The sequence below is a fragment of the Lonchura striata genome, chromosome 14, assembly GCF_046129695.1.
Source record: "Lonchura striata isolate bLonStr1 chromosome 14, bLonStr1.mat, whole genome shotgun sequence".
Classification (NCBI taxonomy): Eukaryota; Metazoa; Chordata; class Aves; order Passeriformes; family Estrildidae; genus Lonchura; species Lonchura striata.
In genome coordinates, this window is record NC_134616.1 from 17,285,247 (window position 1) to 17,305,946 (window position 20,700).

The 20,700-nt window shown below is 39.0% G+C and overlaps 1 protein-coding gene across 5 annotated transcripts in view; it reads right to left on the bottom strand.

Moving 5' to 3' along the window:
• ATRX (ATRX chromatin remodeler) overlaps nt 1-20,700 on the bottom strand; it is a 66,819-nt gene that overhangs the window by 39,400 nt on the left and 6,719 nt on the right. For 3 of the 5 annotated variants that reach the window (XM_021525268.3, XM_021525271.3, XM_021525270.3), the window contains exons 2-9: nt 16,675-16,787; nt 13,749-13,804; nt 12,872-12,924; nt 11,151-11,275; nt 9,825-9,944; nt 6,725-6,834; nt 4,632-4,699; nt 777-3,709 (exon numbers count right to left, since the gene is read on the bottom strand). In XM_021525268.3, coding sequence (XP_021380943.2) covers nt 777-3,709; nt 4,632-4,699; nt 6,725-6,834; nt 9,825-9,944; nt 11,151-11,275; nt 12,872-12,924; nt 13,749-13,804; nt 16,675-16,787 — 3,578 coding nt within the window. The remainder of the gene's footprint in view (nt 1-776; nt 3,710-4,631; nt 4,700-6,724; nt 6,835-9,824; nt 9,945-11,150; nt 11,276-12,871; nt 12,925-13,748; nt 13,805-16,674; nt 16,788-20,700) is intronic. The other 2 variants (XM_021525269.3, XM_021525272.3) reach the window with 2 other exon arrangements.

Consider the following 20,700-nt stretch of genomic DNA (forward strand, 5'->3'; position numbering starts at 1 on the left):
ATTTTTAAGGCATTTTTCACTGATGGCCCAGTGGTGCTGAAAACGGTCACTGAGTGCCATCAATTATCTGTCCATAGGAAAGTTTTAATGGCTGTGGCAGTGACCACATGAAAAAATAAACTAATTTATTACTATGCAAACCATGAATTATCTTCAATCTCCCCCAGCAGTGATCACTAGGGAAAACATTTATAATGCAGCACTTACTGGAAAGCCCTACAAGTTTCAGTATTATCTGCACAGAGACACAACATATGAAAACCTTGGCAGATTTCTAAGTAGCTGTTCTAAGTCTACATGGCTTTTGTGAGGCATAAAAATCATCTACTTGATTTTTAAATGTGTATTACAATGCCACAGGTCTCCAGCACCACCTCCAATGCACAGACAGGAGGTGATAAATTTGAGTTCACATTATCTACTCCTCCCAACCAGCTTCTGCTACATAGTCCCAGGGCAGGTGAGGCAAGGGCCAGGCTTTGGAAAGCTGGACTGCAAGGCAGTACCTGCTGTAAATACTGCCTGGAGTTTCCAAAGAACCTCCATTTACAGTGACATCATTTTTTTCCTCAAGGCACAAGCTGCACAAACTGAAATTGTGGAATCTCACAGCCACAGGACACTTTGGCTGAAAGGGAACTTTACAACATTTTCTTCCAAATCCACATCAGAAAACCTGCCAGGCTGCAAACGTTTAAATGTATCATTACCAACTGATGAGTGTTTTTTGCTTCTAGATTATTGACTGTCACCCAAAATGAACAACTTTTGCACACCTGATGACTGACAAAATCCTGTATCAGCAGACAGCATCAAGCTTTCGGTCACGGGCCTGATCTTCTGCTCGTCGCTGCTTCCATCGCCTGTGGAATTCTGATCATCATTTTCTTCCTTATCAGATGGGGAAGAGGAAGTGACAACCACCTTCTTTTTTGCCACTTTCTTTAAGTTGCTCTTTTTACTTTCTTTTACTGATCCTCTTTTAACTTTTTTCTTAGTGTCTTCATAAGACTCCTCATCAGAAGAGGATGAGTCATTCTGTTCTTTCTTGGAAATCTTCTTTTTGTGGCTTATTTTCTTCTTTTCTTTTGTTTCAGTGCGTTTTTTATGCCGCATGGCATCATCATCAGAACTCTCCTCTTTTTGAGGAGATTTCTCAGTATCAGAGGATAAATCAATGTGTACTCTTGTAGCTACTCTCTCTCTCAATTTTCTCTTTTCTGTAAACACAGGCTCCTTTTTAATTTTGTCATTTTCAGAAGAATTGCTACTTCCTTTTTCCGGAGATGACTTATCAAGATCAGAAGAGGAATCATCTTGTTCTTTCTTGAAACCTTTCTTTTTCAATTTTTCAGATTTCTTTGCTTTGCTTTCTGATCCTTTTTTGTTCTTGAGTCTGTCTTTTAAAGACTCCAACTTGTGCTCTTTCTTTGCTGATTTCTCAGTACTCTCAGAAGAAGAATCATCCTGTGCTTTTTTCTTTTTCAAATCCTTCTTCTTCTTAACTTCAGGACTCTCCTCTTTTTCCAGTGAAGACTTCTCAGCATCAGATGACTCATCACGTTTTCCCTTTGCAGATTTTTCTTTTGAGTCTCTGCTTATCTTGTCCTTAGCAGCTGACCTCTTACCCATTTTTTTATCTTTAGAAGAGTGATTAATTTCCTTCTCTGGAGAAGACTTCTCAGCATCATCATCTTCAGAAGATTTAGCTCTCTTATTCTTCAGATTTACCTTTCTCTTACTGCTTACTTTTTTCTTCTGCTCTTCTTCAGAGGAATCATAACTATCATCTTTTCTTGAGAATTTTTTCTTTGATTTCTTTGCAGCATCAATTTTACTCAACATTTGTATCTCTTTTTCCAACTCAGAATCATAGTTTGAAGAATCAGAGTAGTTTTGTCGTTTCTTTTTAGCAGCAGCAGCATTTTTAGGTGATTTGCCTCTTTTAGCATCTAAATCTGAACCGGAACTGGAACTCTTCCTTTTTCGTTTCCCATTTTCATCCTTTACTGGTTGACTCTTTTGAGAATCTGAAGTCTTCTGATTCTTTGCTGGTGCTTCACTGTTGCTCTCACTGTCTGAGGAGCTGCGACTCATCATCCCTGCTTCTTTAAGGACAGCTGGCACCTCATCAGAGTCTGAGCTGTGACCTAAGTCATATGGCTTTTTGGATTTGGACAGTTTGTTAGGACTGGCCCCATCAGCAGCACTGTCAGAAGTATTTCTTTTATCGTTTTTCCTCCTCGGTTGCTTGGATGGTTTTCTCCTCTGTTTTTCATTGCTCGTGTCATTGCTGTCCTCTTCTGAGTTGGATGTCAGGGGGCTGATGTCCGTAGGACGCCTCAGCGGGGTGGTCTTGACACGCGGCGACCTCCGGAGATCCGGGTCCTCCACGGGCACAGTGTCGTCCTCCATTGAGGGCTCGCTACCAACATTGTCGTTTTGTTTTCCAGAATCAGAATCTGCTGCCCTAGGTTGAGATGGATCAGCATCTTTACATGCATCAACGTCTTTAGAGGCATCAATGTCTTTACTCTCCTTTTCTAGGCTGTTGTCTTGATCTTCACCTTTAACCATGGATTCTGTAAGAGAAACTGGAGTCAATTTTACAATCAGTTCTTTTGTTCCTTTAGCCGATGATTTTAACTTGGTACCACCTTTGGTATCTTTCACAGGAGCGTTCACTTTTGTATTTGAATTTGGAGCCTCATGATCTGCTGCTGTGTTTCCACTGTCCTGCTCATCTGGCGGCATCTGAATCTCCATAGCAGATTCCAGAGTCTCAAAAATATCTTCAGGTACAGATGAGGGGATGGACACAATATCCATGTCTAAAGCCTCCGTACTGTTGGGCTCATACTGGGGTTCTTCATTTCTGCCAGCCTTTTTCTCTTCCCCAGGAGCTGCCTTGTTATCTGTCTGTTCCGCTGAGGGAACGCTTTGATCCATGGGCTCATTGTCAGGCTGCTCCAACACAACCTTTTCCTGTGTCTGTGTGGCGTCATCCTCTTGTAATGCCGCATGTTCCTTTCCTTCATCTTTTTTCACCTCATTTTTTTCTGACCGAACCTCGGTTTTTTTCTCTTTGGTATTTTTATCTTTGATTTTAACATTCAATGCTTGAATCTCCAGGTTTAGGCCTTCTTCTAGTGACAGATGAGCTTTTTTCATGTCACTCAGCACAGATTTAAAAGCTTTCAGCTGGCACAGTTGCACAGCTGGGCTTATTTCTACATTTTCTGCAGCATTTTTCAGAAAGCTTACAAAGCTAGAATTCAGATTTGTTGTAGTTTCAATCAGTTTTTTTGTTTTCTTAAGCAAGTCTTTTGGCACCATTAGTGCCTTATAAGAATATGTTAGTGAACCTGAATATGAATTATCTAATTTTTTTTCTTCCCCATTACAATTTGCATTATTTCTCTTTGGAGAAAACTTTACTGTGTGGTCATATATTTTACTTTTTTCATTTTCAACTCTCATCTTTTTTTTGTTTTGTTGAAGTAACTGTTCTAAATTTTCAAAGACACTGTCACACGCAGTGACCAAGTCCAACAAAGGCTCTGGGTGGCAAATATAGCAGTGCCACTGGTTATTTTCATCCAGGATAGTTGAGAGCTCCTTTCGGCCCAGGTTGCGCAAAATGCATTTTTTACAGAAGGCATTATGGCAAAAGTCACAGCAAATCAAATTTCCACCTTCAGCACACCACCTGCAATGAGATTGAGAAAGGTAAGAGTTCTGTCTCCACGCCAACAAGATGATACATTATTAAGTTCACAAATCTAAAAATTCAGGTGATGAACAGATATCCATTACTTGAAACCGTTGCTGAGAGCATGTCTGAAAAGCTCAATGGAGAACTGCAGTCAGAATATTCAAGTTTTGTATTAACAGCTCATAAAGCTGAAATGGTCAGTAATTTTTAAACAGAATTTCAGCACTGATTTCTTTAAAGAAGAGAAAAAAATTAAAAGTTATTTTTCCTGCTCCTTCTGAAAATCTGTGATTTATTTTACAGAAAAATTAATAAGCTTCTGTCTTTCTAGCCTTAACTAATATATTACTACTGCAGTACTGAAAAGTGGTGGACAATAAGCTCCTAGAAACCACAGACTGCACAACCTTTACTGAATTACACATTTAGATATTTGACATAAGGACAGAGAAGCTCCTCGGTATTTCAAAAGCAGATGAATCAGGAGAACTGAGTTTCTCTGGCTCATAAAGTTTAGAATGTCAGATTCTATCCCCATCTTAGGGTATTAGGAAGGTGGCATGTTATTTAACTAGAAATGTGATATCTCACAGGTGTTTGTTACTACATTTCTTTAAAAATGTTTTCCTGTTCATTACTAAAACAGTCGAACAGTTAAAAATATCCTGAGGTTCAGTATTTCTTGTTGACAAATAATTGTTGATTCAGCTTTTATATACTTGTCTTTATTTGTCAATAATGTCACAATTGCAAGAAAAAAGATCCCCAAACCAGCAGAGCCATGGGTGTTACTTCAGCTTTTGCACACTTTCCATTTTGCACACACTGCAGTTTTTGTACACTTTCCCATTTTGCACACAATGCAGTTTTTGCACACTCTCCCATTTTGCACACACTGCAGTTTTTGCACACTTACCTACACTGTTCATCCATCCCATCTGAATCACGACTGATGTCATCACTCATGTAATATTTGTAGCAAGTCTGTAAAGAAAGAGGACAAAGAATTCTTTATTAAATCTCAACTGGGCTTCAGCAATTCATTAGATTTCAGTATGCATTAGAAGCAAGCCAGCAAAAGCAGCAGCTGTAAGGTCTTCAGCATTTTAAACCTTTTACATTTGTTTAAATCTAAGAAACATCTTCCATAGTCCCAAAACATGACTTATTTACATGGCTCAAGGTTTGTTTGAAAATTAAATAGGCTTTTGTTTGATGACTGCATATTTGTGTATTTTAGAACATCAGCTGAATACTTCTCTTCAGTCTGAATGTTTCTTCCATCTATTTCCTAAGTAAATCAACACCACATCCTCCCTGACACAATTAATCCCACACAAATTACAATTTTCAGCTGGATGCTCCTTATGTTACCATGTGATGCCATAATAAGGCTTTAGATTAAAAGCCTAATAAGATCTAAAGCCTAATAAGGCTTCGGATTAAAAAGTGTTCAGTGTTTATCACAATATTAACATCCAAGAATTCCATTTCTGGATGCAAACAAAGCATGAAAATTTGGTGACGGTAATAAAAAAATACAAATGACTCGGCTAGGAGTACTGATGGCTCCAGTTGCTGAATTGTTGACACCAAATTTTGAAGGTTTGGTGTTATTTTTTTCCCAGCTGTTACTGAAGAATGTTCTCCCAGACTTGTAGCTCTAAACAGGTATTAATACAATTCAGAATGCAGAAGTGGCTCCATCACCTGAAGTGACAATGATGATGCCCCATTATCTGGAATAGACTTGCACATCTGTTCAACTAAACCATCCAAACAATCAAAATCAACATAAAACCCCAGTAAAATCTGATGCTTAGACACTTGATGGAATATTCAGTCAAAGGAAAACAGCTTGTCAGGTCTGGGACTTTTACCTAAGCAGGAGAAAAAAAAGGGTAGAACTAGGCACAGAAATAGTGGAAGGAGATGAGGGGCTTGCATTCCTCCCTCTCACATTCACATAAGGCCACGTTCAAGGAAGTAAAACCAGAGAAAATCAAGGGGAATAACTCTTGACATAATTCATGTAGCAGAGCTCCCAATCAAGAGCTGCTGTTGAGCCCAACAGCCTGACCAGGTTACAAAAATGACCCAGGTCACTGGTCACACTGCAGGAACATGGGTGTGCAAGGCCAAGAACACGAGCTGGGACTCTAATGGAGATGGGAAAAGGTCACCTTGTGAGCTGACTTTTGTAAAGCATATTTAGTAAAAGAAACAAGCCCGAATGAAGAGAAGATAGGCATGGCATGAATCTGTAACAATACTGACGAACTGGGGAGGTGGAGGAGGAGGAGAAAGAGCAGGGAAATGTGCCATGTACGTTATAACACAGAACTGCATCTCTATCTTTAGCAGTATCTTAGAATTACAAAATCTCCACCACTATAGAAATATGCAAGAGAGATCTCTGCAGCTCTTTGGAAGTTAACAGAGGTCTCCACAGCAGGAGGCAGGGACATTTCCTTCCTGCCCTGTCCCAACTCTTCCCTCAGGGCCTGTATGGAGCCACCAGGAAGCCACACAGATGAGGATTCAGATTATGGACTAGACCAGCATTGCAAAGCTGCCATAACTTAAAATGGTCCAGAAGCTGGCAGAAACAGAGATGGCTTTGAAGCTGCTTTTCTGCTCCTTATTTCACTGCTGTTTCGCATGGAATGCTTTACCAGGAGATGCAAACTTAAATCTGTTCTTAAAATACATTATGAGTAGGCAGAAATTTCAGACAGATCGTTTTACATTAAAAATTCACTAAGATTATATCCTTAAAGCTGTAGAAGTAAATAACAAAGAAACTACTGGGATATAAGAAAAAAGGAATATAAATTCATAACTATATTTGCCTTTTTTTTCCCCCTCCTTTTAGTTTCCTTAATTGTAACAGCTAATGACTGAAAACTTTGTTAATTAATGAACGACAATTAATCCTACAAAAATCCCACCCAAAACAATTAATATGACATTCTGAAACAAAAACAAACAGAACTGCTTACCACATACCTTACAAATAAGCACTTTCAGTGTAGGGTGTCTATAGATTGAATCCTTTTGAAAATGGTTCACCTGCTGCCCACAGGCTGTACAGCTCACAATTCCATGGAGTCCTTCTTCTATGGAGAGGATTACAAACAACACATTAATTGTTTTCATTCTTATTTAAGAAATCTGTATATACCTATTACATTTTCTTGCAATCTTCTGGCCTGACAGGTTTTTCATAGGCCTTTGTTTCTGCACCACCCAGCACCAGAGAAATCTTTCTGTAACCATTTGCCATTTTAAGGCTGAATTTTCCCCTGATTTCTATGCTGCACTTGGACTTAAGATACAATTCCTTCCCTTGGAGAGGTTTAAGGTGGGTTAACTGATCACCTCATGAAACCACACCTAAATTAGAGTAATCACTAAAACTCTTTCATAGCAGCTCTGATATTCTGGACAACGTTCCCCATTTGATCTTTGTTCAACAAATATCGCTGCAATTTGTGTTTGTATTATGGCAGTTCTTTCACAAACAGTTTTAGTTTCTCAAAGAAAAACATAAAAAATTAACAGAAAATGCAAGTAATCCTTGTAATAGTAACTGAAAAACCTTTTCTCACATTTTGTTCCCTTCTTGACAGTGGGTTTTGGATTTTTCTGAAACTACACTTGCTGTAATCTACATGTTCTCCCCATGTTGCTGACTGCTCCCACTGTGTGAGCACCACTTTGCTGCTGCATCAACATTCCGTCATAAAAGCTTTTTTTTACTGCCAATGCCCCACTTCACTTCAGAAGGAGTGAACTTGGGCCTGGCAGGCTCACCCCATGCTAGGATCTTAATTAATACTCGGAAACCTTTTTGTTTTCAAAGCAGAAAAAGGAAAATCATTGGTGAAATTTCTGCACTTCCAAAAGGCCAGTTTGGCATCAGGCAGATACAAGTTTGATAAGAGATCACTGAACCATGACCTGTCCTTTGCTGTCATGCTCAGTGATTAAGTCAATAAGGAAATTAACTCAAACAGCTGAATTTAATGGTTATGATCTGAGTAGAGACTGTGTATTTTTGGTTTTTTAATTAAATAATCACTACCCCAGAATCAAAACCAAGCTCCAACACCAGCATGTTAAGGAACTGAATGAACATTCTCAAGACACAGTACAAGCTCCCAGCAATCTGCTGCTGAAGCACAACCTCACATGGCTCAGGGGGAAGTGAAACATCTGATCCACGCTCCTAATTCAGTGGAATTCTGGATACAGGATGCCTTTGCACCCTCCAGCCGTTCCTGACTGCACGTCCTGAAGACCCTGTGGACCTGCAAGCCCCTCTCAGCAGCTCCAAACCAGCTCAAACACCACTTTCAAAGCTGCTGTGACCGTGAGTGAACACACCCATCCCATCACACTCCTTGGGAAAGAATCCCCCATTGTGCAGCCTGACACACACCACAGTCCCTAAACTGCTGCAGGAATCACTGATGGGGCCAGCCAACCCAGGGAGAACATGATATTCTGTGCCAAGCCCTGAACCACTTCCTCTTTCTACAACCAAGGGGAAACACTATGGCCTCCTTCCTCAAACCTGCAACTGGGCACCAAGAAAGAGAGAATTGATGAGGCAAACCTTTGTAAACCATGTTACTACTAGAAATCGTGATGAGCCCAAGAAATTAAACTACCACTAACTCATTAGTACTAAGAGACTACTTGGGTAAAAACATTCCTAACTGAATTTATTAGCAAAAATACAACCACAACCACACTGCAGACACAAACCTTGAAAATAATGACACAATGCCTCTTACAGTCTTACGTAAGAGCATTTTCATGCTAGAAAGGCAAGAGTTCTGCTTCTACCTCTGTTTCTAATACACAGGACATATAATTCCTACTAGAAATGCAAATATTTTAAATATATATGAGTAACCAGCCCAGATACACAAAGGAAGGCCTGCAAATTCCCTAGGGATAGAGATTAAAAAAGCTGGAAGGGCAGGTGATACAAACTGTCCTGGGGATACACACAAAGGCCACAAAGCTCAAGCACAAGTGTCTTATCTTTTTAACACTATACCCCTGAAGAGTTCTGCTGGACCATATGTAAAATTGTTATAAGCACAAATGGAAAAAGCATTCTTATATGAACAGGACATCTTGCATGAATAAAACAGAGCCGACTTTTTTTTCGTAATTTAGAGAAAACATCAACGCTCCAAATGGCACTGACACCACATGAGCCCAGGTGTATGCACAAGCACATTTCCACACAGTCACGTTTCACTGCCCTTCACCCACAGAAACAGCACTCCATAAATTACTTTAAAGAAGAGTAAGGATCTCAAATTGATACAATGAGAAAGATGAAGAGTGTGTGCAAGAACTGTTTGTATGAATACCCTGGCTACTGCTGGAGGTATGTAAGCTAAGATATTGCAGCAGGGTTAACTAAAATATCTACCTTCTCATTGGCTACATCATACATAATCCTCCCTCCTCTCCTTTGCTTTTGGAGAGAGAAAGAGAGAAATTAATTTCTATTAGTATTATAATCTACCTAACTTCTCAGTTTTAGCAGCAGCTATGGAAAACCAGCTGACACAGTAGCTTTTCAAAGGTAATCCCCAGAAGGGCCCACTGGTAGGGAATTTCCCACAATTTCAAAGCAAAATAAAGAAGTCTTTGTATTATTTGAGGGCTTAGGACTTTTCTTAGCCTACTGATGGATAATCTGCCCATAATGTCCCTGCTCAAACATGGTTCCTCTCCTGGTCAGTCAGTGAACATTCCTGCATTAATGGTGTTCCAATTCCTTTAAAAAAGGAATACCTGTAACACTTGATTGCAACCAAGCAACTGCACCTAATGAAGCATCCTATACCTATTGAAAATAAGGAGTTTCATAGGAACTAATCTTAGCTTTCACTGCTGCATTGCAGGGGCAGCAATGGAGGCTAATTTCTATCAGCCAAAATCCTTAATGAACAAAAAGCCAGAAGAGTGGAGGTATTTTTAGGATAATTTATCAGAAATATGGACAATTTTTAGATGTACCAAATGTGGTCATAAGCAACAATTTAAACCCGTTTCAACAGATGTTTTAAATTGTATTTACCTCCACGCTTTTTGGGAGCTTCAGGTTTCATTTTAACGGTATTTCTGCTTCTAAATTCAGGCCCTTTAAAATCATCTCTGTCTTCATTCAGCACTGGCTCAGGCTGTACAACCACTGTACCTAGAATAATTTTATTTAGAAATTGGAAACCATTACACATCCAAGTGAAGTGCAAAATTTCTGATTAATAAAGCCAACAAAAAAAAAATTGTAATCTGTTGACTAAAACGCAAGGAAGTTTTGAATGCACAGATGTTCACAGAAAAAAAAAAAAAAACAAAAACAAAAACCCAAAACCAACAGCACACATTTCAAACTACATCTGTGTTGCAGCTGTAGGACAGAAGCCAAGGACTGAATGGGCTGAGGAGCAAATTCTGCTCTTTCTGCTCTTCTGTGGCATGTGCAGGACAGGCTGTCACACTGCTGGGGGGTGCAGGACAGGAACTTATTACCAATAAAGGACATCACTTAAACCCCTCAAAACCCTATGTTCTGCTCTCTTTGCCCCTTCTATTCAGTTTCCCTCATCTTAATTTATTTCAGTTTGAAATACACAAAAAAGCAGTACAATAAAAACCTGCTTTGTCTTTAACAAGACTCAAAATCTGACATGTTCATTTAAATAAAGCACTAATCAAAATTACATGAAGGAAAAACCAAATCTTTACTATTTAAGGGCCCAGTTTTGTTGTGAGGACACTAAAAATAATCTAATATTCTTTAAAAAAATATCATTTTAGAGTGACTGCTCTCAATACTGCTACTCATACATTGAACAGCAGCAATTTTCCCTATAACTTTCATAGGCAAGAAATGGAGGAGATTAATCCAACTCACACTGCAGCTAAGAGCAGAGGGATGCAGGTCTGCAGTATTAACTGTTTCTAAAAGGTGCTTAAAAATAGATCAAATAATGGCATTTTCCCCCAGAGTTAGTTTTGCTTTTGTTGATCTAATTGCTAATAACCCCAAAGACAGAACAGTAAAATAAGACCTCCAAGTGACAGAGGTTGAGACTCCTGCAAAACAACAGAATAAATAATTTCCTTGGTTTTGTGATGGTTTTATACAGATGTCAGCAGGCATTTGAAATTAAGCCACCAGCACATCCTTGTGCACCCTGAGATTAAAATATTCTGGGTTCCAAATTGAAAGTGCTCAGGTCCCTCATTTTTGTAGGCAGAAAATCAACAGGACCTTCAAGAGGCATTTTACTGAAATATGTGCATTCTAGTGAATTATTTATGCTGCATTATAATCTTGGCTAATTTGCTGACTTCAGAAGCAAAAAAAGAAGAAAAAACCCCAAAAAACATGACCTACCTTTAGGCAAGCTTTGCATATCTACATCATTCTCTGAGTTCTCATTTGAAATATCTTCATTTACAGTTTCATCTACGATTTGTTCATCATCTGACCCAACATATTTTGTTACAACTGTAGGTTTCCTGCATAGACAGAAAAAAAACCCCATGCTCTGACAAACAGTACAAACTGCAACTCAGGTAAGCTTTGCAAGCAAAACACCATATGAACTGTGAAAACCGGAATTATTTTTAAACTAATTAAAGACATTATGAGCTGGGATGCTCCAAGTTATTATTATACAATTGTAGGATAATTTTCTGGTTTGGAATAGGATTTCTCCCCTCCCACGTGGAATAGAAGTATATATTAATAAAATCTTTTTGTTGTAAAATCAAGGTGTGATATATTTTTAAGGAAGTTACAATACCAGGAAAGAAGTCTAAATGAAACACATATGAATTAATTTTAGCAATCATTCCATGTTTAAGAGGCAGCACAAAGAGAACACAAAGATATTAGCAAATTACAAAAAGCATCTTGGCAGAAGAGATGCTTTCAAGAAAATGAAGGAAATGCAGAAAAAAATTAAAAAGCTGACTACTGAACTAAAGGATCAGCTGATAGAACTCCACACAAACAATTTAAAACTGAATCCATGAAAATGAATGAACTTACTAGGTCAGGATGGGGAGAAAATAATACAAAATATGGAGCAAATTTTTTAGTAGTCTGAAGGCAATGCATGAATTGGATACTGAATACTGCAGGATACTGGTTTTGTCAATATAAGGTACAGTATGATAAATGCGTGAGTGAAAATCCCTTTAGTGATAAGACCAGAAGCAAAAAACAGGACTTAAAATAATATATAGATGGAAAGAATTCAGCAGGACACTGGATTCAAAAGATGAGGGAGAAACTAAAGCCAAATAAAGCCAAATATAAAATCACACTTGCAAATATGGCATCAAGACAAACATAAAAAGGAGACTGAAGAATATTAATTCCAGCAGACATGATAAAATAAAGCAACTTGGATAAAAAGGAGGGAGAAAAGAGATACAAACTTCTAAAGAGCAGTACTAAGGCAGTTGCTGAAAGCTCAACTCCCTGCACTGTTCACTGGGATTTAATAAAAATCACAGAGGACAGAATTTGAGTGACCACTAGCAGAGAGCAGATGATGAGAAGTTTGACTGGACCAAGTCTGCTCTTACTTGGGACATAAATAATTTGTTTCCTGCAGGTTCAAGCAGTTGGTATACAATTCACTCCATACTTTTTATATCAAAGAAGGAAAAAGAAAAAGCAGGGATACAGCAAATGGCAGTTGCTGCACAGGACAACTCAACAGCACAGTCTGATGTTGCACTCATCCACTAGTGAAGCACATAAAACCTCTTTTTCTGTATGACCCAAATTAACATTTTTGGAAGAATCCTACATGTACAAATAGCACTTGTAAAAACTCCTTTGTCCCGAAGATTTGGGATAATCTTGTCTTTGTAAATGAGAATCAAACTTTAGCATCTTAACCTTTCATCCTGGGAAATGGTTTGAATGGTTTGAATTTTAAGTGTATGATGAGGCATTTGTTTTACCAACACTCTATAACTTCATGAATTTATACTAGTGTGGACCAAAAATATTTGACACAGTGCATCCACTTTTCTATAGCTTTCCACACCCAAAACTGAATTTATTTGGTTTTATTTGTTTTTATTTTCCAAACCAACCTTTTGGAACGGGATGATCCTAAGGATTTGGTTCTTTCCGAAGAGCTACTCCCCTAGAAACAAGAAAAAAATGTACAAGTCAACACATTTATATCCAAGGGAACTGTCAAAAACCAGTTTCTTGCATTAACTAGAAACAACTCAGAAATCACCAGCATCCTTATAAAAAAATAATTTTGAAAGAGCTGCAGGAAAAACAGTAAATACAAGTGACAATTTCAACAGTCATGCCAGTTCAGTTCAACGGAATCTCTGGAGTTTCTGGTCAGAAGTCAGCAGCTCACACAGGTTTGGGAATGCTCTTCTTGCTACATGAAGAAACCATCCCCTTGTCCAACACAGCCTTGCAGAGGGCCCTGGCACTCAGGAGTAGCAGCAGCCTGCACCCACAAAGAGCCAGCAGAACAGACTCTTGGGAAGTGGTGCATGGGCCAGAAAGCACCAGCTGTCTTCAGAGCAAAACTGATTTTTTCAATTGTTTTTGCACTCAAATCACAGCTAGGTCTGGGCAGTTGAAAATACCTGAATTTACAGCAGTAAAGGCAAACTAAGGCCTGGCACTTGTGTTTTCTCTACAATGTTAAGATCTTGTCCACCAGAGTGTTTCCAATAGGAGAACAGGGAGAAGTAACACCACGTAAAAAACTTCTGCTCAATTTAACATAGATCCAGTGTGTTCTTTTTTTTTCCCAAAAAAAAAAAGCATATAAAGAACAACTAAGTACCTACTGTTATCTGAGCAATAGGGTGAAGGGGAATGACATTAATGGGTGCTTCTGACAGTATTATTGAAGTATTTATTGCAAAAGCAACAGAGTAAACTCAGGCACTGTGCACTTGACATGCAAGTAAAATTCAAAAGCATTTTTATTCCTACCTCATCCCTGTTGTTCTCCATTGAAGCTGGACTTCCTTTAGGTTCTCTGCTTTTACCTATGGAGAGAAATTAAAGGAGTCCACTGAAATGCAAGGAACATCAGAAGTTCTTCATATTGCACATCACAGCATTGTTTACGTTTCACCAGCCTGGACATAGAGAACTGTGACTTCCAGAGACAAATTGCTGCATAACAGAAAAGACATTCCATTGTGTGGCATACATTTTACAGAAATAATTCAGAAATCCCTTTCAGTTCAGTCCCTGGGAGCCTTGCTGTTGGTGAAGATAATACTGAAGCACTGCAAGTGCAACTGCATGCAGAAATAATATCATTAGTGCATTTTTGCTGATCTCTAAGAATTTCCAACAAGTATTTTCTCTCACACATTTGACATAAGAAACAAAGTATTAAATCTGTCATCATGGAAGCACAGACAAAAAACCCATTTGATCCAAGTTCTGATGAAAATTCCTGTTTCTCAAGCTTGAGAACTGTGGAATATAAAGCCTAAAGACCTACAACCTATTGGCACCTGCTCCAATCCACCAGTCTTAGAAATGGAAGGGAAAGTTTGCAGTTCATGATTGAATGATTCTTGTATGAAGTTGCTTCAAAAATTTAGGAACAGCAGGTTTTTATAAGATGCTGCTGAGTAGGAAGTATAATTACAGGATACTTTTCAGGATTATTTGTGATTTTTAACAGAAGACTACTACCACTGCAACCTTTTTATCCTTAAACTTCAGTTTTGGGGAAAACCAAGCTATTTACTTCTATACTTGGAAAAATCTGAATCACTTAGAGAATTCAATGCTGGATATTTGACCTCTGCAGAACTGAGTAAATTGCAGGGAAAATCATCCAGCCATTTCCAAATGTGAAGGAAGAAATACAAAATGAAAGCAGACAATGTTTCTGGCCTTTATAAGTACCTGAAACTTCTTGTCTAAAATATTACAGGCATTCCCCGGTGTGAGGGAGGAACCTGAGATGTGGAAGGAGGGTGACATTTCTGCTGGAGCTTGGATGCTGCCTACCTTCTACTCTTGACCAAGTCTGCCCAAGTGATAAACCCATGGAAAATAGCAGCTTGGAGATCTTGGCAGAGCTTTCCCTGCTCTGGCAGCCCCAGTGAGTGCAGACTGCACTCAGGCTGGCAGCCTGATGCACATGTGCAATTCCAAAAGCAGCTGAACGTGCTGCAGTGCCAGTTTCTCCGTGTGCCCACCGAAGGGCCCCGTGTGCTGCAGCCATCCCCTCCCAGCTCACTGCTGACCTGGCTGGTCCTGTCCAGCCACTCCAGGGCTGTGAGGGAGCAGAGCTTCCCCTGGGACTGCTGCCCCACTCCTGGAACAAGAGCAGGCAGGCTGGCTCTCCTGAGCTCTGCATGCTGGCAGCCTCTGACCTCTGTGTGTGGCAGGGACAAAAGTTTAGGGTATGAAGTAGTAGCAGCTAACACCCAACTGATTTCTAACATCCAGCCTTCCTGGGCCACACTTAACCAAGTTCATCATCATCTCCCTCCCCACAACACTCTACCCAATAGTTCACATATCCTCCAAATGCTGGAACAAAACAAGATCCATTACTACATAAATTTGATTTGGCCCCAGTCACATCCATAACTTCTGCTTGTAACAAGCACACTAGATTAAAAAAAAAAAAAAAAAAAAAAAGCAAGCACACTTGCTAAAGACATTTTTGTTATGCACAGAACATTAGGAAGGGAAGGAAATTTGCACAGTAAATTCTGGCATTTCCTAATATTTATATGTTTAATCCTGACTCTTCAACTTTAATATGTTCTTTTAGATCTCAAAACCAACACTAAAATATGTCTGCTATGAATTTGCAAGTGTATCCATTTCAAAGACAATCTGTGTTTTACAGCAAGGAACCAAATGCTAATTTTTAACTACAGAGGATAAAGAGAGAAGATTTCTTTCCCCTAGTGTGCTCCTCAGAAAAACTTCACTTTGAGATGCATCTTCATCACAGTTTATTTTACTGTTCTGCTGAAGCACCACATGAGTAGTTTCTTTTTCCTGTGCCAACAGTTCAGTTTGATGCTGACATGAAGAGGTGAGTGCCACAGGCAGCAGACTCTCTAAACAAAGCATTAAAAGATAAAACCTACACATCAGAAAGCCCATGGAAGATATTACTTAAGACAAGAGGAGTTTGAAAATAAACTCTAATACAGCCAGCACACTCTTTCTATATCAACACAACTTTTAGCGCACTAAGCAGTAGAGATTGAAAGGTTTTGCATCTGAATTCAGTCCAGGTTAAACTAAGAAACAAATTTAACCAGTTAAATTTAGAAACAGATTTTATTCTGTACTGATATGAAATAACTTCACTTTTAATCACTGTCATCAAAGTGTTTAAGCTTTGTTACCTATTTCTGACTTAGAAGTAGAAATGCCTATTATCAATTTTGACCTAGTGCAGGATTCAAGTTTTTTTAAAAGTATTATTTTCTTTTCAAATGTTTCCAGATTATATGTAGAAATCTTTTTCAAATTACTATGAAAGCATGATCTCCAGAACTTCTGCCACACCTACAAGGACTGCAAAAGTATTACTACAGCAGAAAAACCAAGACACTGCATTTATAAATTCAGGAAAACTGAAAAAGGAACTCCTAGCACAGCAAATACCTGTGTGTCTGATAGCTCATGTTTCAGAGAAGAGAAATTACCAGAAGATCAGGGTTTTTTCACCTTTAGGAAGATTCAGAATTGAAATAAATATTTTATCAAAGGCCTATTGTGTATTCATCAAGCTATCATCACTTAAATCACATTACGACTTGGTATAATTACCCCAGTAAAGTGTGATATAGTGAAATAACAACATCAAATTATTTTACTTTAGAATCACATATACATTTAAAATTAATATAAAATGTCTTTTTACCTATACTTTTGTTTTTAGATAATGCTGGAGGAGAGTTTGTGTCCTCAGATTCTTCTGATGAGTGAGCCAAGAAGTCATGGAGTTTCTGTACCAATGTATTCAACTTGCTTTCACTGTTAAAATACAAGTAATACTCACAGTTACCTACACATCTCACTTCAATTTATCAAGCTTGAAAGCTTATGTTTTTTTTCAATTAATACACATCCACAAGAGATGTAAACATTTGCTTCTGCATGAGTATATCAGAGCAAATAAAAAACATATAATTTTTCTAAATACTAAGTGAAACAGTAGGTGCAGCCCTATTGACAAAAAAGTATAAAAAGTCTATTTTAAGTAATTTTCACTGTTTATATACAATTATATTCAATACAATTATTGACAAAATTCAAGAAAGTCTGAGTGGTAATGCTGCTATTGACATGAAGGCAGCAAAAAATTAATATTCTACTTGTCAGAGTCCAGACAGGTAAGAATAATAAAATCTCTATTTCATTACCAAAAATGTCACCTTTGGGATATAAACCACTAGAACTAACATAAGAGTTCCACCTGCAAACTTAGAAAAAACCAGGTCCACTGAATATGACAGTGAATAGTTCAGTGAATATGACAGGTCCACTGAATATGAAAGTTCTCTGATGCAAAACTTTTATTAAATCTACCACCTCCATACATGTTGCGTGGTGTTCATTTTGTCAAGAAACAACCATGCAGGACCAGATCATTCCTTGATCTGTTTGTTAAAGTGCTGATGATTAATTCATAAAAAATAATCCCCTGGCAACTTTCACTAGACACTTTTAGACCCCAGGAACAGCTTTGAGTACATTACTGACTACAGTAAAAAGCAACATCTCGATGGCAGGCTTGCATTAAAAAGTTGTTCCATTTCATAACCTCCATGTTACCCCTGGCATTTCACACGGTTTATTTCTCCCAAAACTCCTACAATTTCCCAGGACAAGGGGTTTCCAGCTGCCCTGACCGTGGCCAAGGGTGCTCAGCCCCTGTTCAGACAGTGCCAGGGAGCTGTTTGCTCCCTCCCTTCCTTATCAGCCCTCTGGAATCTGCAGCTGATCTCTCCTGACTCATCACCCCTTATCTGCTGCTCCAGACCTTTTTCCACTCCTGACCTACCCTAGCCCCAGCAGAAGTGAGCCCAGATGAAGGATAAAGGCTTTCCACCCTTCCCACTGCTTGTTTCCCCATTAATTTCAAAATAGCCTTCTAATAGCAAGAAGAAATTACATTTTCCGAGCCTGTTTTATTGGTCCTAAGAACTTCTGAGTACTCAACCTGAGCAGTCACCTTTACCATCCCTACCATTTCTCTGAACACATCAATTTATTAACTTCTGACTTTCAATTTGTTATTGCAAAATAAAAATTTCATTTTATCAGAAGGATGTGCAGCTGAGTGCTCTCTTGAGCCATGAGTGAACATCCTCACATCAGTCCCAGTGACTATTCCAACCAGTGAAAATAACCACATAAAACAGCATAAACCATCCGTTTAAAAAAAATAATCTGCTCTTTCTTTAAATCACCTGAAGTACTCAAAATAAGACAAAATAGCTCTTTGCAATGAAAAGATTTTCTGCGTGAGTGAAGGGCACTTTTCTTTTGAGACTACGTATGTACCATCAATCACTGGAGCAAGTCTTAAAGAGCAGAACAAAGCTCTTTAACTCTCAAGAGTACCTTAAAATTTTTCTCTCAATCTGTCCAAAAGTCTTTCCCTCTAATTACTGGACTCATGCTGCTACGCAACTGCCAGTTCCCTAATCTTGGGCTTCCCTTTTTCTCATGGATGGAAGGCATACTTGGAAAACATTACAGAAGATGATAATGGTACACTGCTGTCTTAACAGCTTGCATGGTCTCCTTTAGAAAGGAGATATAATGATAATTTACTTGCATTAAGTGAAAAAAAAAATAGAGTTGTTCAGAATTATTTGATAGTAAAAGTATAAAAGATTTTATATCCATTCCAGATGGTCTGAAGAAATAAAGCATATTTAGAAAGGCCACACAAAAGTACATTTTTGGTAGTAAAAACAACAAAAACAAAAAAAGCCACACATGTGGAATTCTATTAATTTAGTTTATAAATAACTTGTTTTGGTAACAGCATTTTAAAGAAAATAGGAGCTACAGATGAGTTCAGTATTACTACTGTCAATACAGAAGGAATTCAGAATAGTATGCATGTGTCTTTGTGACTAATACTTGGAACATTATCTACTACTATTCATCAACTCTTACCCTAACTAACATAAAATTACCATTTTCAGAGCAAGGTGTTCTTGCTGGCAACCAATCAAAAAAAATTATATACAAACTAAAACTAAAACGTCTTCTCGACTTGCTTTTTCTCTTGATTATTCATCATTTTGTACCATAAGCCTTTGTTTAGGAATACCAGGTCAAATCTAAGTAAAGGTGCTACACTTAACGAAATATTAATTTAGGGCAGCACTTCATCTGGTTTTGTACAAAAGTAATTTTATACCATTAATTTCTACTTGCGAAATAATAATCTATTAGTATTGTTTAAAGTTGCTACTGGAAAACGCTTATTCTTTGCAGTACAGACCCAGTCACTATTAAATTGATCACAGCCTATAAAGGTGTGGTTTTCAATAAATATCAGAGCCTAAAACTGTAGAACCATCTCTGAAACACTAGAGCCTAGCAAGCAGGCTCCTCTACACTGACAGTCCCCACCATTAGTGTTTTCACACTTGAGTTTTCTAAGCAAATGGCTTCCCCACCACTGGAGAGCTATTTCAACACTGTTCAGCCTAATTAAAACAGGACAGAAAGGGAAGGTGCCCTGCTATTATTGGTTTGGCCATGAACCTGATTTGTGACCTTGGGAGCTACCTTGGAATGTACCATTCCTTACCTACATTCAGAGCAAGGGCTGTTAAAGCAACCAATAAATGCCTGGCCCTTACAGGGTAACAAAACACCCAGAGTAGGCAAATTACCTATAAATAAGTCCACTAATAATTAGAATAAATAAAGAGCCAGACAGGTTGTGTCATAATCTAGACATAACACGCTTCACTCCAACAGGCTGTTGAGTGCTGGTCCCTGGGTGTTCATACCTGTACCAGGTTTGTGTGGCCAGGCTTTGGTAGTAGGGGGCTACAGGGGTTACAAATTTCTGTGCAGAGATGCCAAAAGCTTTCCCCATGTCCAGCTGAGCCAACACCAGCCTGCTCCAAGAGGGACACGCTGCTGGTGAAGGCTGAGCCCATCAGCAGTGCCCACAGTGCCTCTGGGATTGTGTATTTGGGAAGGGAAAAAACCTGCTGCAAAACAGCAGCTGGGAGAGAGGAGCAAGTATGTGACAGCAACAACCCTGCAGACACCGAGGCCAGGGGAGAAAGCACATCAGGGTCAGAGGAGAGACCCACCTGCAGCCCATGGGGGTCCACAGGAGAGCAGAGACCCACCTGCAGCCCATGGGGGTCCACAGGAGAGCAGAGACCCACCTGCAGCCCATGGAGTGATGCCTGAAGTTTTAGCTTTCCTATTTTGCAGATTCTGTACTGCATTAGGATATAACTCCAAACTTCATGTAAAGTGTTAGCACTTTAGTTCTCCTCACAGTTCAGTCACACAGAACAATCCTTTTCCAGCCCCAAAACCAAGGACACTGCTGCAGCTTCAGGCCCAAAAGTGTAAACAACAGGGAATGGAGGAGAGCAATCTGGGAGGATGGGACTGCATCACCTGGAGCTCTAATTGGACAGTTAACCCCAAAATGGAAATGGACCAAAACTTATAAAAGTGTGAAAACTCCTGACTTGGGTCCATCTTGGGTGGAGCCTCAGCCGGGCTCTTGCACTGCCCAAGGTGAATCCTGTGAAGGCCTTTTAATAAATCCCTGCTTTATTCCTTTAACCCTGTCCAGCCTCTGTTCCAGGAGCCTCTCAAGGCATCAGGAGAACCCCACACCTGCTCAGGGTGGTGCCCAAAGGAGGCTGTGAGCCCACAGGAACTCTCTGCT